Here is a 17,624-nt window from a genome sequence, read left to right as displayed (position 1 = left end):
AAATGACAACCCGATCCCTATTGAGTCTGTCCTGGTGACAAGCATGGATCACTGTGTGCGTATGCTGTCGACAGCATTTAAACTTTCATTGTGGCCACCCGATCCCTACTGGAGTCTGTCTGTCCTGGTGACAAGCATGGGTCACTGTGGGCGCATGCTGTCGACAGCATTTAAACTTTCATTGTGGCCACCCGATCCCTATTGGAGTCTGTCCTGGTGACAAGCATTGGTCACTGTGGGAGCATACTGTCGACACCATGTAAACGTCCATTGTGACCACCCGATCCTTATTAGAGTCTGCCCTGGTGATGAACACGGGTCACTGTGGGAGCATGCTGTCGACGCCATTTAAACTTTCATTGTGGCCACCCGATCCCTATTAGAGTCTAGCTGGGGGGGGGGGGTGTGTGATGAGCATGGGTCACTGTGGGAGCACCCTTTCGACACCATTTAAACGTCCGTTGTGGCCACTCGATCCCTATTAGAGTTTGTCCTGGTGATGAGCATGGGTCACTGTGGGAGCATGATGTCGACACAATTTAAACTTTCATTGTGGCCACCCGATCCCTATTGGAGTCTGTCCTGGTGACGAGCATGGGTCACTGGGGGAGCATGCTGTCGACACAATTTAAACTTTCATTGTGGCCACCCGATCCCCATTGGAGTCTGTCCTGGTGACATGCATGGATCACTGGGTGCATATGCTGTCGACGCCATTTAAACATCAATTATGACCACCCAATCCATATTGAGTCTGTCCTGGTGTCGACGCTATTTACACATTACATTCATTGTTACCATTCAATCCCTAGTCTACAGCTGCTTGATGAATCATGTAAATTACAAACCTAGCACCAGATCGTGTAGCTAGGCAACACAGACTAGATGATCCTTGCACTTTACATACCATGCACCGGATCGTGTAGGTAGACAACACAGACTAGCTGATCCTTTCACTTTACATACCATGCACCGGATCGTGTAGCTAGGCAACACAGACTAGTTCTCCATGCACTTTACATAACATGCACCGGATCGTGTAGCTAGGCAACACAGACTAGATGATCCTTGCACTTTTCATAACATGCACCGGATCGTGTAGCTAGGCAACACAGACTAGATGATCCTTGCACTTTACATAACATGCACCGGATCGTGTAGCTAGGCAACACAGGCTAGCTGATCCATGCACATTATATAACATGAACCAGATCGTGTAGCTGAGGAACAAAGACTAGATGATCCATGCACTTTACATAACATGACCCAGATGGTGTAGCTAGGCAACACAGACTAGATGATCCTTGCACTTTACATAACATGAACCAGATCGTGTAGCTAGGCAACACAGACTAGATGATCGTTGCACTTTACATAACATGAACCAGATCGTGTAGCTAGGCAACACAGACTTGATGATCAATGCACTTTACATAACATGCACCGGATCGTGTAGCTAGGCAACACAGACTAGATGATCAATGTAATTTACATAATATGCACCGGATCGGGTAGCTAGGCAACACAGACTAGATGATCAATGTACTTTACATAACATGGACCACATCGTGTAGCTAGGCAATACAGACTAGATGATCTATGCACTTTACATAACATGAACCAGATCGTGTAGCTAGGCAATACAGACTAGATGATCTTTGCACTTTACATAACATGCATTAGATCGTGTAGATAGGCAACACAGACTAGATGATCTTTGCACTTTACATGTACGTTTATACGTACCAGATCTTCTAGCTAGGCAACAAATCCTACTATCCATGTACTTTAAATATGTTACCAGATCTGGTAGCTAGGCAATGATGGCTAGATAAGAGACGGACTTTGCACAAGATGCAGCAGATCGTGTAGCTGGGCAAACACATTAATGCATCAGATGAACATATTTTGGTCGCAATCTGCGCTTTATTGAACTGAGCTAATATCTGAGAAACAAAACAATAAAGACATAAGAACAAACTCATATCAATTCTGTAAAAGTGATGACCAACTTCTGTATTACAATCGTAGCAATGTCTCGCAGTAGACTTTGACACCGATATGAAGCAAGTGACATGGTAATAATAAAGAGAGCACATACATGCATATACAGTAAACTACGGTTATAACGAACACGCTTATAACGAACTGGCGGATATAATGAATTGGGTTTCAGGTCCCTGCCATTTGCTGTATATATGCTTATAACGAATTAAGGTTATAACGAACTAGAATTTGTGGTCCCTTTGAGTTCGCTATAACCGTAGTTTACTGTATAGGCAACATTAACGAGATTATAACAAACAAGTACACATTCGTCTTGAATAGCAACAGAGTGTTGATTTAAAGGGTGATTGATCATTAGGTATAAATTAGTCTTTTGCAACTCATGTTTTACGTAAGGAATATACACATTGCTTATCGGATTGACAGTAGTTGTTAAACTGAGCACACTTGCAATAGATTTAACACTACGACTTTCAACGAACCAGTCCCAGTGTTTGTTGTCAAAGAGAATAGAAGTAATCTATCACTCAACACATTTTTTTTGTTTAACGCCGCACTTAGCGGTATTACAGCTATATGAAAGTGGTCTGTAAATAATCGGGTCTGGACCAGACAATCCAGTGATTGATATCATGAGCATCATTCCGAAATTGGGATACAATGACATGACCTTCCGAAATCGTTAGTCGCCTCTTACGACAAGCATGTGTGGCTGAAGACCTATTCTACCCTGGATCTTCACGGGTCCACTGAATACAAAACCACATCTTAGATACAGCATAGTTCAGCCGCAATGTCGTGATCAATATCAAGGGGAAGTATGATTAACAAAACACACAACAAAGCACACGTGCATTTGTGTTTTCACGTGCCCTACAAACGGTGAGTAACTAAAACGACCTTCACCCTTCATTACGTCACTACAGACTTGCACTACAGCTTCAGGCATCAATCCAACCACTCACAATACATTATGCTGTTGACGTCAGTATGTAAGATGCCTCAAAAGGCAAATAGTTTGGGACATACGGGTTATATCTACAAATCTTAAGAACATTTATTTCGAAACAAATATCAGCAATCACCTCCTTGTCCTCTCATGTATTCTGAAAGGTGCAAAGAACAATGTTGTATAGGTGGGAATTGTTTTAGTGTTGATTAACTCCCTGTACTACACAGATATAACATAGTTGTTATCACCAGTGAGTTCAAGCCAGATGTCACTGATAGTCAGATGGAATTTAATGGAATTAATGATCATATTGAAGATGATCTGGTTTGCTTGATATAAAATTATCATATATCATCGCCATAGCAGTCGGCGAAACACACCTGATACACCAGTACTGCCTATGGCGGCGGGAGACAGTACGACAAACCAGGTATCTGTCCGTTCCGTGTTGATGTGCCTGTAGTAGACACTGGAGAGTCTGTAAATGTGAAATGTACTCCATCTACTGTTACTGCATCCTTTCCTGTCTCTCCACAGACAGTGTCAGGTCCCTCCATGTCAACACACAGAGTGTAGGTCGCACCTGCTGTGAGGGAAATAAACCTGGGAAACAGGACCTCATTCATCCGTCCCCCGCCTTCAAGCACCTTCAGCTGGCCCCCGCCTTGAAGCGACATCTTTGTGTTCACGAACGGTTCATCAATCACCTCATTATTTGCGCCATACACTCTTATTGTTAGTGTATACTCTGCATCTCTCCTCTGTCCACCATACAGCTGACACCCCAGTAGGAGAATGCTCCGACTAGGTGAGAAGGAGATAGCACGTATCCCACTTCTCAAACTACGATTACGGTAAGGCTTAAGCGTAGCCACTTTTTTACAGGATGCCTTGTGTTTCCAACCAATAGTATTTCTCTGTGAATGTTTAAATGGAGATATGTCAACAGTTGTGTCAACAGTTCTCTCAATTATTCGCTTTCTCTCATCCTTTGTCACCACCCCAGATCGGCCGACAACCTTCACCAGATACTCCAGGGGGATGCTGGTAAACCGGATCTCATATCTCATAACTCCAAATAGTCTCCGTATGTTCTCGGGTGTGTCACTCACACCTTCCTCACGGCATCTTTCCTTTGTCCAGGACAGCACTGCGTCAAATACGTCTTCTTCTTTCAAATATAAAACATCTGACCTGACAAACTTATTCATACAATCAGAGCAAAGTTTCACAAAGCCGGGAGATTGGATGACTTCCTTCCCGCCTTTAGTAAGAATCTCCAGGGCCTTCTGTTCCACGTCCAGCTCCCCGTAACCATGACACTCCTCCAGGATGTGACAGACATTGTCTTCTGACAGGGACTCTTCAATGAACGTTTCACACAGATTATACAATGCATCCAGAGAATATTTCTTGGAGGTGTATTTTAGTCCTGTGACTGTTTCAGCGTCGATAGTGGCCTTGTCTGTGTACACATACCTACAGTAACATGTAAGAAAAAAGGACAGGAAAAATTAAAAAAACGAGTTTGTGTTCTGAGCATTTTCGAAACATTGATATAAAAGCAGATAAAGAATACGTAAGGTTTTATCTTAATTTGTGTATTAATTTATCTACCGCTAGATAAATCTCCCCTTAAAAGACGTTGGACACAATAAGTGAAACCAACTACAACGCTGTGAGATGTAACATGAAGAGTGTGTATAGTGTACTTGTACCGAGTAAAAAAACAAATACCTTTCCATGCTATATTTTGTTGTAGGTGGCACCCACGTATAGTGGGGTAGACCTCAAATGACATGATTTACCATCACTATAAAAAATTGCTTAAGCTTACTCCTTGGAAAACATTAACCTAATAGTCTAATTAAACTTACTTTGTGGTATTTATTACTATTTAAGTTTGTTAACTACATACAAGTATTGTAAAAAAAAGGACAAAAAATAGAAACACTGGAGGGAGAATAGCAACATATTTAATGTGGCTCGGGTATCAAAAGAGCAATTACTCATGTAAATAGTTATTTAGAAGAAGGTATAAAATCAGCATACATTACGGAAGGTGCAATTTTCTCTTGGTAATGGATGATTTGTAAAACCGCTAGATTAATCTCACCTTAAGAACTCTTTGAAGATGTCTGCCTCAATGTCGGGGATGGTTACCTCCCCTTTCTCCGCCAGGGGGCCACAGAACATGGCATGGAAGACACAGCTGCGACTGACAAGAACGTAGCGGTGAGCTCGGACCACCCGTTTCTCTGATCCTACACGGAAGGTGACGTCACTTAAGTCTTCCGTGTTGAGCATGCGCAGATTACACTCTGTGACAGTCTTCCCAGCCTGCCAGTTGTCGACTAATCCAGATTTGGGGCTCGCACCTGACATCTTGTAGCTTTGAACAGACAAGACATAAATACATACATATTATAGGTGAGGTGAGGTGAAGTTTGGTTTAACGTCGCGTCCAAGAGTATTGCACTTATATAGCGACGTCCATGTACGTGTGTGTGTTTGTGTGGCTGCTTGTACTAGTCCGGACTGATGCCGATTTATAGTGCTAGCTCACTGAGATACCATGCCGCAGTTTAACATGAATACCCCACTCAGACACAGTATATTGACTCTGAGCCGACCAGTCCTTGTTTTAGCCCCTTAATGCCGAGCGCCAGACAGGGTAACACCAGAAATAAGCTTCACACATTGTACCCATCTGAGTAATCGAAAACCTGATCTTCGGCGTGACCAACGAGTCACTAGGCTACACCACCGCCCCAAATAACATAGGCATTTAAGGGCAAAAGTTGTTTCTTTACAAATAGCTCACATTGTTTTCGTAGCATTAGCCTGAGAGTGATGTGTTTACACATACTGAGGTATGACCTGTATTAGGTATCTCACAATGAAATGTCATTCGGTTGAACAGTATGAAATTAATCTCTCTTGAAGGTAAAGCCAGATATAAAAGGATGTTATTCAAAGTAGATGGCACTATCGGAAGGGGCATATATAGGAATTGTACAGCCAAGATAACATGTTTATCAAATCTCTCAAATCCACATGCCCAGCTTAGAATAAATGGTTAAAACCCATATAACTCAGCCCTCCAAAGATTAAAGATACAACTTTACTTTTAGACCAGTGGGGATTCCGGGTAAAAATAGAGATTGCCACCAGCTCGTCGTGAGAGGCAACAAACTATAGCTGCAATATAGCCGAGTAATCAAACAAAAACAAAACAAAATGCATATATATCACTCACAACTTCATGAACTCGGTCGAAAGGCAAATTGAACTTTTCAGGTTAGATGTCATGATTTAATTACCATCGACAAAGGTCCATACAAATACGAAGGTCAATGTTAGATATGAGGTGAAATGACCCCTTGATATTGATTGAAATCTGCAAGTATCCGGTAGCCCATAAAAGTCATGCTTCACAATCACATCGGGGAGAACCACATGACAACAAACCTTACAGCCATTCCTTACCCGTGAAGATCGGGGATAGAATACGTCTTCAGCACCCCACGCTTGTCATAAGAGGCGACTGATGGGATCGGGTGGTCAGGTTCGCTGACTTTGTTCCAGCATGTCATCGTATCCAAATTGCGTGAATCGATGCTCATCATATTAAACACTGGATTGTCAGGTCCAGACTCGTTCATTTACAGACCGCCTTAACATATTTGGAATAATGCTGAGTGCGGCGTTAAACAACAAGCAAACAGACAACCCTAGTTTGACTGGCGGTTGTGGCATTTTGAATGATCTACCAACCTGTAACTACAGTCAAACCTCTTATGTCCAATTCCGGGGAGGAGATAAATAGTTTGTATTATCCAGGATTCGACACACCCGACCGGGCCACACAACCTAAAGCAGACACGTAGCATACCGTGCATGTTACATGAAGGTACATATCAAGTCTGTAGTGAGGAACACAAACATAATCGTTTTTCACATCCACATTTATGCATTCACAAGCAAATTCAACCAAGACTTAGGTTGCGCTTGTAAATATTGGTCAGAGTATCAGGGTAAGTCGAACTGACGTTTAACTCTTGGGCCCACACATTATTTTGAGACCACACAACTATAGACATATCCAGATGAAAATGGAGGTAAGTCCGGTTGAGTTTGCCACGACCGGACTGTACATTCGACACCACCCTGGATTCGACACATCGGAGTTCGAGAGCTTAACTCAATAAAATCAATGTTATATCAGAGTTTCTATCAATAACACTGAACGGAAGGCAGCTGCATAACATGACCAATATAATCAAAGGGACACAACTCTGTAAAGAAAAATACAGATTGATGTTATCGCCTAGGAGTTTGTACACATCGTTAATTACGCCTATCAACATGATTTAAGTCTCAAATAGTGACTTCATTATTGACGTGACAGCCGACAGATGTGCTTCAATGTGTGCGATAGCCTGCACTACCGACAGTTATATCCTACTTGTATACAACAGGAATAACAGTGTCAACCCCTTGATATATCAGAAACATAGTTATCTAACAATAAAGCTGATGCTTCAGAGTATGATAACGCATTGCCAGTGCAAGCTGCGTCAGAAGTGTACACAACACGCCCTCTACACGACTGGTAGGTCATCTCGCGGATCAGCGATCCAAGCAATTTGCTGATCTTACTGCTCCTGTGCAGCATATTCATCCAGCCACAGGTCAGGTTTTTTGTGGGAAAGGGCAAAGGTCAGGAACATATTTTGCATATGGGGGATTCACACATTTTAGATGGACATGTCCATGTGTCAACTGCACAGCCCCTCGGGGAATCTCAGTGAGTGGAATTTGGGGCTCAAGTCGAGTCGGCCAATAGGCCATGTCAAGATCTGTCAGTTGAGTATAGTACAATCAATGTGACTACGCTAACTGATGACTACTATGAGTACGAGCAAGGTAGATCGGAAACAATTGTAAAAGGTCGTCTCAAAAGTTACTTACAACTTGGCCAGCAGATAAACTTTGAAAAACAGCGTTGTGTTATAGCAATCATGGTGAATGTCCTAAAAGTTTGATATTCATCTTGCATATCATTATACACATATCTACTCATCTCACAGGGACTTTTGTTTGGGATAGTTACTTTTTTGAAAGACCATATTTTGGCTGGAGCTTCAAAAGATGAGACATGTTCGTCAGGTTGTTATTACCGGGTTTTGTTCCAATGGTAGAAAAGTCACCATAGATTTCGTCACAGTGGAGTCGCTAGGTTTTTGGCTGGACACAACTTCCATGACAGTTATTGTACCTACAAGAACGGTATATTAGGTTGGAGAAGCCATACTTCACCTGTTATATTTAGGCGCATACATGTTAGATATGTGGTTTCTGTTGTTGGTCAAATAATTTCCATGAAATTAGTGCCGGGGCCTAAAATACAACTAATAAGATCCTTTAGTATGGACACTGGTATGTCAGGTTCATGGATCAACAAGATAGTGCTGTCAGATATGAGTATGATACTGTACTGGTCAGACAAGGTAAAGCAGAAAACATCTAGATCACTTGTTCAGACAGCATGTACCAAGAAAGTAGTTTATTCCAATGCCAGTGACAGTGGCTATGCAGGTTATTGTGTAGAAGTGGGCTGTGTAGCTTCTCATGGACAGTGGTCAAAAGAGGAGATAGCTCGAGTTCAACATGGAGAGGCTAGGTCTATGTTACCCACTGCACATGAAATACACCGTAGTTACATTCGAACAGTTAATATCTTACCTTGGAACACCTTGGAACACCTTGGAAAACGGCGAACGCGAAAGAGGTGTGTGATCGATGTCACCTGTAATTCACTATCTGTATATGGGCGTATCATGTGATGATAACAGGGGACAACTCTTGTCATGCTCTATCTCCCGATACGGCTGTAGGGTCACGAAGCCTTTGAGCTACAGTATTCATTGTCCTTGCAAAATATCTGGGTTCGATCCCCCACAGGGGTACAATGACTCACATCCTTTCTTTGTACACTTTGTACTCTCGGCTTATTATATTCTCTGTTATGATTTTGTTTTGTTTTATATTCAGCTTTAGTGGTGCAATATGGAGGATGGTGCTCTGTGTACGCGAACAGCGGTATACAATTGTAATATATTATAAACAGTTATCAGGTTGTTAAACGGTTTTAGACTATAAACCCAATTCGAAGTCAAAGATGATGGATGACGGGATAGGAGAAGTCAATTTTCAAAATTCATCCTCCCACTTAATGTCAACGCTTCCTCTACGCAACACACTGTCCTTCACATTAATATTGGCCCCTTATGTGTTCATCGCCAAGATAAGGCTACAATCACCGACTCACTCACCCACTGTTACCAAGGTTACTACAGACACTTCCTAGTGGTCAGAAAGTCAAGCACCATTTAAACATAATGGACGTTAAAATGACCACCCGATCCCTAATGGAGTCTGTCCTGGTGACAAGCATGGGTCACTGTGGGAGCATACTGTCGACACCATGTAAACGTCCGTTGTGGCCACTCGATCCCTATTAGAGTCTGTCCTGGTGACGACCATGGGTCACTGTGGGCGCTTGCTGTCGACGCCCTTTAAACTTTCATTGTGGCCACCCGATCCCTATTAGAGTTTGCCCTGGTGATGAGCACGGGTCACTGTGGGAGCAAGATGTCGACACAATTTAAACTTTCATTGTGGCCACCCGATCCCTAATGGAGTCTGTCCTGGTGACAAGCATGGGTCACTGTGGGAGCATACTGTCGACACCATGTAAACGTCCGTTGTGGCCACTCGATCCCTATTAGAGTCTGTCCTGGTGACGACCATGGGTCACTGTGGGCGTTTGCTGTCGACGCCCTTTAAACTTTCATTGTGGCCACCCGATCCCCATTGGAGTCTGTCCTGGTGACAAGCATGGATCACTCGGTGCATATGCTGTCGACGCCATTTAAACATCAATTATGACCACCCGATCCATATTGAGTCTGTCCTGGTGACAGCACGGGTCACTGTTGGCTTATAGTGTCGACACTATTTACACATTACATTCATTGTTACCATTCAATCCCTCGTCTACAGCTGCTAGATGAATCATGTACGTTACAAACCTTGCACCAGATCGTGTAGCTAGGCAACAGAGAATGGATGATCCTTGCACTTTACATAACATGCACCGGATCGTGTAGCTAGGCAACACAAACTAGTTCACCATGTACTGTACATAACATGGACCAGAGCGCGTAGCTAGGCAACACTAGATGATCCTTGCACTTTACATAACATGCACGGGATCGTGTAGCTGGGCAACACAGGCTAGCTGATCCATGCACTTTACATAACATGCACCGGATCGAGTAGGTAGGCAACACAGACTAGATGATCCTCGCACTTTACATAACATGCACGGGATCGTGTAGCTGGGCAACACAGGTTAGCTGATCCTTGGACTTTACATAACATGGACTAGACCGTGTACCAAAGCAACACAGACTAGATGATGAATGTACTTTACATAACATGGACCAGATCGTGTAGCTAGGCAACACAGACTAGATGATCTATGCACTTTTCATAACATGAACCAGATCGTGTAGCTAGGTAACACAGCTTAGATGATCCATGCACTTTACATAACATGCACCGGATCGAGTAGGTAGGCAACACAGACTTAATTATCCTTGCACTTTACATAACATGCACGGGATCGTGTAGCTGGGCAACACAGGTTAGCTGATCCTTGCACTTTACATAACATGGACTAGACCGTGTAGCAAAGCAACACAGACTAGATGATCAATGTACTTTACATAACATGGACCAGATTGTGTAGCTAGGCAAAACAGACTAGATGATCCATGCACGTTACATAACATGCACCGGATCGTGTAGCTAGGCAACAGACTAGATGATCAATGCACTTTACATGACATGCACCGGATCGTGTAGCTAGGCAACACAGACAAGATGATCCATGCACTTTACATAACATGCACCGGATCGTGTAGCTTGGCAACACAGACAAGATGATCCTCGCACTTTACATAACATGGACTAGACCGTGTACCAAAGCAACACAGACTAGATGATGAATGTACTTTACATAACATGGACCAGATCGTGTAGCTAGGCAACACAGACTAGATGATCCATGCTCGTTACATAACATGAACCAGATCGTGTAGCTAGGCAACACAGACTAGATGATCTATGCACTTTTCATAACATGAACCAGATCGTATAGCTAGGTGACACAGCTTAGATGATCCATGCACTTTACATAACATGCACCGGATCGAGTAGGTAGGCAACACAGACTAGATGATCCTTGCACTTTACATAACATGGACCAGACCGTGTACCAAAGCAACACAGGCTAGCTGATGAATGTAATTTACATAACATGGACCAGATCGTGTAGCTAGGCAACACAGACTAGATGATCCATGCACGTTACATAACATGCACCGGATTGTGTAGCTAGGCAACACAGACTAGATGATCTATGCACTTTTCATAACATGAACCAGATCGTGTAGCTAGGTAACACATGCACTTTACAATTACCGTTATATGTACCAGAACTTCTAGCTAGGCAGCAAATCCTACGATCCGTGTACTTTAAATATTTTACCAGATCGTGTAGCTAGGCAAAGAGGCTAGATGATCCTTGCACTTTACATAACATGAACCAGATCGTGCAGCTAGGCAACACAGACTTTACTTTACATGTACCTTTATACGTACCAGATCTTTTACGTACGCAACAAATCCTACTATCCATGTACTTTAAATATGTTAGCAGATCGCGTAGCTAGGCAAACACATTAATGCATCAGATGAACATATTTTGGTCGCAATCTGCGCTTTATTATACTGAGCTAATATCTGAGAAACAAAACAATAAAGACATAAGAACAACCTAATATAAATTCTGTAAACGTGATGACCAACTTCTGTATTACAATTGTAGCAATGTCTGGCAGTAGACTTTGACACCGATATGAAGCAAGTGACATGGTAATGATACAGAGAGCACGTACATGCATATACAGTAAACTACGGTTATGACGAACACGCTTATAACGAATTGGCGGATATAACGAACTGGTATTTAGGTCCCTGCAATTTGCTGTATATATGCTGTATATATGCTTATAACGAATTAAGGTTATAACGAACTAGAATTTGTGGTCCCTTTGAGTTGGCTATAACCGTAGTTTACTGTATAGGCAACCTTAACGAGATTATAATAAACAAGTACACATTCGTCTTGAATAGCAACAGAGGGCTGATTAAAAGGATGATTGATCATTGGGTATAAATAACTCTTTTGCAACTCATGTTTTACATGAGGAATATATACATTGCTTATCGGATTGACTGTAGTTGTTAAACTGAGCACACTTGCACTAGATTGAACACTACGACTTTCAACGAACCAGTCCGAGTGTTTGTTGTCTAAGAGAATAGAAGTAATCTATCACTGAACACAATTTTGTTTGTTTAACGCCGCACTTAGCGGTATTACAGCTATATGATGGCGGCCTGTAATAAATCGGGTCTGGACCACATAATCCAGTGATTGATATCATGAGCATCATTCCGTAATTGGGATACAATGACATGACCTTCCGTAACCGTTAGTCGCCTCTTATGACAAGCATGTGTTGCTGAAGACCTATTCTACCCTGGATCTTCACGGGTCCACTGAATACAAAACCACATCTTAGATACAGCATAGTTCAGCCGCAATGTCCTGATCAATATCAAGGGGAAGTATGATTAACAACACACACAACAAAGCACACGTGCATTTATGTTTTCACGTGCCCTACAAACGGTGAGTAACCAAAACGACCTTCACCCTTCATTACGTCATTACAGACTTGCACTACAGCTTCAGGCATCAGTCCAACCACGCACAATACATTATGCTGTTGACGTCAGTATGTAAGATGCCTCAAAGGCAAATAGACCTACGAGTTATATCTACAAATCTTAAGAATATTTATTTCGAAACAAATATCAGCAATCACCACCTTGTCCTCTCATGTATTCTGAAAGGTGTAAACAACCATGTTGTATAGGTGGGAATTGGTTTAGTGTTGATTTACTCCCTGTACTACACAGATATAACGTAGTCCACATCCCCAGTGAGTTTAAGCCAGATGTCACTGATAGTCAGATGGAATTTAATGGGATTAAACCTGTTAATATGATCATATGGAAGATGATCTGGTTTCCTTGATATCAAATTATCTTATATCATCGCCATAGCAGTCAGCGAAACACACCTGATACACCAGTACTGCCTATGGCGGCGGGAGACTGTACAACAAACCAGGTATCTGTCCTTTTCGTGTTGATGTGTCTTTAGTAGACATTGGAGAGTCTGTAAATGTGAACTGTACCCCATCCACAGTTACTGTATCCTTTCCTCCCCCACCTGAGTAAGATTCAGGTCCCTCCATGTCCACACACAGAGTGTAGGTCGCACCTGCTGTGAGGGAAATAAACCTGGGAAACAGGACGTCATTCAGCTTGTATCTGCCTTGAAGTGTCATCCTGGTGTTCACGAAAGGTTCATCAATCGCCACGTTATTGGCGTCATACACTCTGATCGTCAGTGTATACTCTGCATCTCCATCCCACCCACCATACAGCTGACACCCCAGTAGGAAAATTCTCCGACTAGGTGAGAAGGAGATAGCTCTTATCCCACTTCTCAAATTAGAACACAGAAATACGTTAAACGTAAACCTAGCCACTCGTTTACAGGATGCCTTCAGTTTCCAACCAATAGGATTTCTCTGTGAATGTTTGAATGGAGATATGTCAACAGTTGTGTCGATGGTTCCGTCCGTTATTCGCATTCTCTCACTGTCTGTCAGTACACCAGATGGGCCGACAACCTTCACCAGATACTCCAGGGGGATGCTGGTAAACCGGATCTCATACCTCATATCTCCCAGGAGTCTCCGTATGTTCTCAGGCGTGTCACTCACACCTTCCTTCCGGCATCTTTCCTTTGTCCAGGACAGCACTGCGTCAAATACGTCTTCCTCTTTCAAATATAAAACATCTGACCTAACAAACTTATTCATACAATCTGAGCAAAGTTTCACAAAGCCAGGAGATTGGATGACTTCCTTCCCTCCTTGAGTAAGAATCTCCAGGGCCTTCTTTTCCACGTCCAGCCCCCCGTAACCATGACACTCCTCCAGGATCTGACAGACATTGTCTTCTGACAGGGACTGTTCTAGGAACGTAACACACAGATTGAACAATGCATCCAGAGAATATTTCCTGGAGGTGTACATTAGTTCTGTGACTGTTTCAGCGTTGATAGTGGCCTTGTCTGTGTACACATACCTACAGTAACATGTAACAAAAAGGACATGGAAAATTTTAAAAAGTGAGTTTATGATCTTCTGAGCATTTACGAAACATTGATATAAAAGCAGATAAAGAATATGTAAGGTGTTATCTTAATTTGTGTATTAATCTACCGCTAGATTGATCTAACCTTAAAGACGTTGGAAACAATAAGTGAAACCCACTACAACGCTGTGAGATGTAACATGAAGAGAGTGTATAGTGTACTAGTACCGAATAAAAAAACCCAAACCTTTCCATGCTATATTTTCTTGGAGGTGGCACCCACGTATTGTGGGGTAGACCTTAAATGACATCACAATACAAAATTGCTTAAGCTGACTCCTTGGAACACATTAACCTAATAGTCTAATTAAACTTACTTTGTAGTATTCATTACTATTTAAGTTTGTTAACTACATACACGTATTGTAAAAAAGGACCAAAAATAGAAACACTATATTAATCAAGTAACATACATTTAGAAAAAAAACATATGTAGGTCTCCACGTAAAATATTGAGTATTTGCATGCCCAAAGAAAGCTAGGGGTGTCAATTCTGATACCTGAAAAGGGAGATAACTCTTTATCTAGGTATAATCGATCACATATTATGCTTGTCATTGAGTATTGTTTAGATATAACAGAACAGGCAGGCTTAATGTTTTCCAATGCTTTCTGTTTATCCATGAATAGCAATTAATTAATCATAAATACAGATGCTTCTCGTACCAAAAACAGAAAGCAGATAAAGAATAAGTAAGGTGTTATCTTAATTTGTGTATTAATTTATCTTCCGCTAGATTAATCTAACCTCAAGAACTCTTTGAAGATGTCTGCCTCAATGTCGGGGATGGTTACCTCCCCTGTCTCCGCCAGGGGGCCACAGAACATGGCATTGAAGACACAGCTGCGACTGACGAGAACGTAGCGGTGAGCTCGGACCACCTGTTTCTCAGATCCCACACGGAATGTGACGTCACTTAAGTCTCCCGTGTTGAGCATGCGCAGATTACACTCTGCGACAGTCTTCCCAGCCTGCCAGTTGTCGACTAATCCAGATTTGGGTCTCGCACCTGACATCTTGTAGCTTTGAACAGACAAGACATAAATACATACATATTATAGAATATATAGATGATATAGAATATATAGACAGTAGCCCTCATTAAATCAGTGTAAAGGTTCTATTAATGAGTATTGAAATTCACTTAACAATTAATTGTTTTCAATAACGTTTGAGTGAGTGAGTATGGTGTTCTGCTGCTTTTAACAATTTTTTTAGCAATATCACATCCGGGGACACCAGAAATAAGCTTCACACATTGTACCCATCTGAGTAATCGAACCTGATCTTTAACGAACGCTTTAACCACTAGGCTACACTACCGCCCCAAATAACGTAGGCATTGTGGGCATTTTTTGTTTGTTTACAAACAGCTCACAATGTTTTCGTAGCATTAGCCTGAGAGAGATGTCTGTTTACACATATTGAGGAATGACCTGTAACAGGTATCTCACAATGAAATGTCATTCGGTTGAACAGTATGAAATTAATTTTCTCTTGAAGGTAAAGCCAGATATAAAAGGATGTTATTCAATGTAGATGGCACTATCGGAAGGGGCATATATAGGAATTGTTTAAATCTCTAAAATCCACATGCCCAACTTTCAATAAATGGTTAAAACCCATATAATTCAATCCTGTCTCCAAAGACTAAAGATACAACTTTACTGTTAGACCAGTGGGGATTCCGGGTAAGAATATAGATTGCCATCAGCTCGTCGTGAGAGGCAAATAACTATACCTGCAAAATAGCAGAGTAATCAAACAAAACAAAAATATATTAAAACTGTTTTTCCAAATGCATATATATCACTCACAACTTCATGAACTCGGTCGAAAGGCAAATTGTACTTTTGATGTCAGATGTCATGTTTTTATTACCATCGACAAAGGTCCATACAAATACGAAGGTCAGTGTTAGAAATGAAGTGAACTGATCCCTTGATATTGAGCGAAATCTGTAAGTATCCGGTAGCCCATAAAAGTCATGCTTCACAATCACATCGGGGACAGCCACATGGGTGGGGTGGGGTGGGGATCGGGTGCTCAGGTTCGCTGACTTGGTTGCTGCATGTCATCGTATCCCAATTGCGTGAATCGATGCTCATGATATTAATCACTGGATTGTCTAGTCCAGACTCGATCATTTACAGACCGTCTTCATATATACACTTGGAACTTAGTTAAGCGCCAACGAACTAAATATGACACAGAATTATGAATACCGAAAATAAGCAAACAACGATTATTAATTAGACAATATGGCCCTTTCCCCACACCATCACACTGACAATGCCACGATCAACGCGATTGCTGTTGCATGTACTCCACGTGAAGCACAAGACCATTAAATTTTCTGAACTCAAGTATGGGTTTTCACCTTTGCACACCTTGAAAGGTACACATTTCTTGACAAAGACTGTCTGATCGTTGTCAAACACCACCATGCCACGTCGTACACTGTCAGAAGCATTAAGATGGCAGGTTATTGGAATGAATAATGCAGGATTGTCTTTTGGGGATATTGGACGGCAACTTGGACGTCACCATTCCCTAATTGCAAGATTAGTGCAAACATACCGTGCAACAAATGAAGTTAAGGATAGACCACGGCCAGGTCAGCCTCGAAAGACATCCAGGCGGGAAGATGCAGCGTTATTACGGCTTGTTAGGCGACGTCCGTTTGACAACGCTACAGTTTTAAGATCACAGTGGCTAGGTTGCCGAGTAATTTCAACCAGAACCGCCCGAAATCGTTTGAAGGCAGCGGGGTATAGAGCCAGAAGACCAATCAAACGTCCACTGTTAACACAGGAACACAGACGAGCTCGTTTGGCGTGGTCAACTCAACGTCAGAACTGGAACATTCGATCATGGAGGAGAGTTCATTTTTCTGATGAAAGCCGGTTCCTTTTGCACATGGTGGACGGGCGTACACGTGTCTGGAGGTAGCCAAATACAGCCATGGCCGAACGAAACATCCTTGAAACCATTCCTTTTGGTGGTGGGTCCGTAATGGTGTGGGGTTGTGTATCTTACTCATGTAAACTGGACTTGATCAGTGTACATGGCACTCTTAACGGACCTCGATATCAGCATTACATCTTGGAGACGGCAGTTATTCCCCATTTTGATAACCATCAATTGGCCACAAGACCGATATTCATGGATGACAACGCCCGACCTCACAGATCACGTGCTGTCCGCGAATGTTTACGTCAGAATGCGATTGAG

General features: G+C 42.2%; 2 protein-coding genes across 2 annotated transcripts in view; both read right to left on the bottom strand.

Moving 5' to 3' along the window:
• LOC125376846 (BTB/POZ domain-containing protein 6-like) overlaps nucleotides 1–8,790 on the bottom strand; it is a 36,349-nt gene extending 27,559 nt beyond the window's left edge. Inside the window, exon 1 of the mRNA XM_048389082.1 lies at nucleotides 8,708–8,790. The gene's annotated coding sequence lies outside the window, so the exon portion shown is untranslated. The remainder of the gene's footprint in view (nucleotides 1–8,707) is intronic.
• LOC124152770 lies at nucleotides 1,907–15,589 on the bottom strand. Its single transcript, XM_048389838.1, has 4 exons — nucleotides 15,138–15,589; nucleotides 13,262–14,320; nucleotides 5,076–5,372; nucleotides 1,907–4,438 (listed from the first exon to the last, which is right to left on the bottom strand). The coding sequence occupies exons 1-4, from the start codon at nucleotides 15,404–15,406 to the stop codon at nucleotides 3,358–3,360; spliced, it is 2,706 nt and encodes a 901-aa protein (XP_048245795.1). The 5' UTR covers nucleotides 15,407–15,589; the 3' UTR covers nucleotides 1,907–3,357.
• Between the last annotated feature and the right edge of the window lie 2,035 nt (nucleotides 15,590–17,624).

This window comes from Haliotis rufescens, unplaced genomic scaffold, assembly GCF_023055435.1.
Source record: "Haliotis rufescens isolate VD_foot unplaced genomic scaffold, xgHalRufe1.0.p SCAF_8, whole genome shotgun sequence".
Lineage (NCBI taxonomy): Eukaryota > Metazoa > Mollusca > Gastropoda > Lepetellida > Haliotidae > Haliotis > Haliotis rufescens.
Note: the sequence above shows the minus strand (reverse complement) of the source record. Positions and strands in the feature narration are given on the sequence as shown.

Excerpts from the sequence above, each read along its gene's own strand:
- LOC124152770 (XM_048389838.1), bottom strand. The coding sequence starts at position 15,406 with ATGTCAGGTGCGAGACCCAAATCTGGATTAGTCGACAACTGGCAGGCT. Across the intron at positions 14,321-15,137 it reads ATCTTCAAAGAGTTCTTGAG|GTATGTGTACACAGACAAGG; the intron begins GTTAGATTAATC and ends ATGTTACTGTAG. Across the intron at positions 5,373-13,261 it reads TACAGTCTCCCGCCGCCATA|TTATGTCTTGTCTGTTCAAA; the intron begins GGCAGTACTGGT and ends ATATGTATGTAT.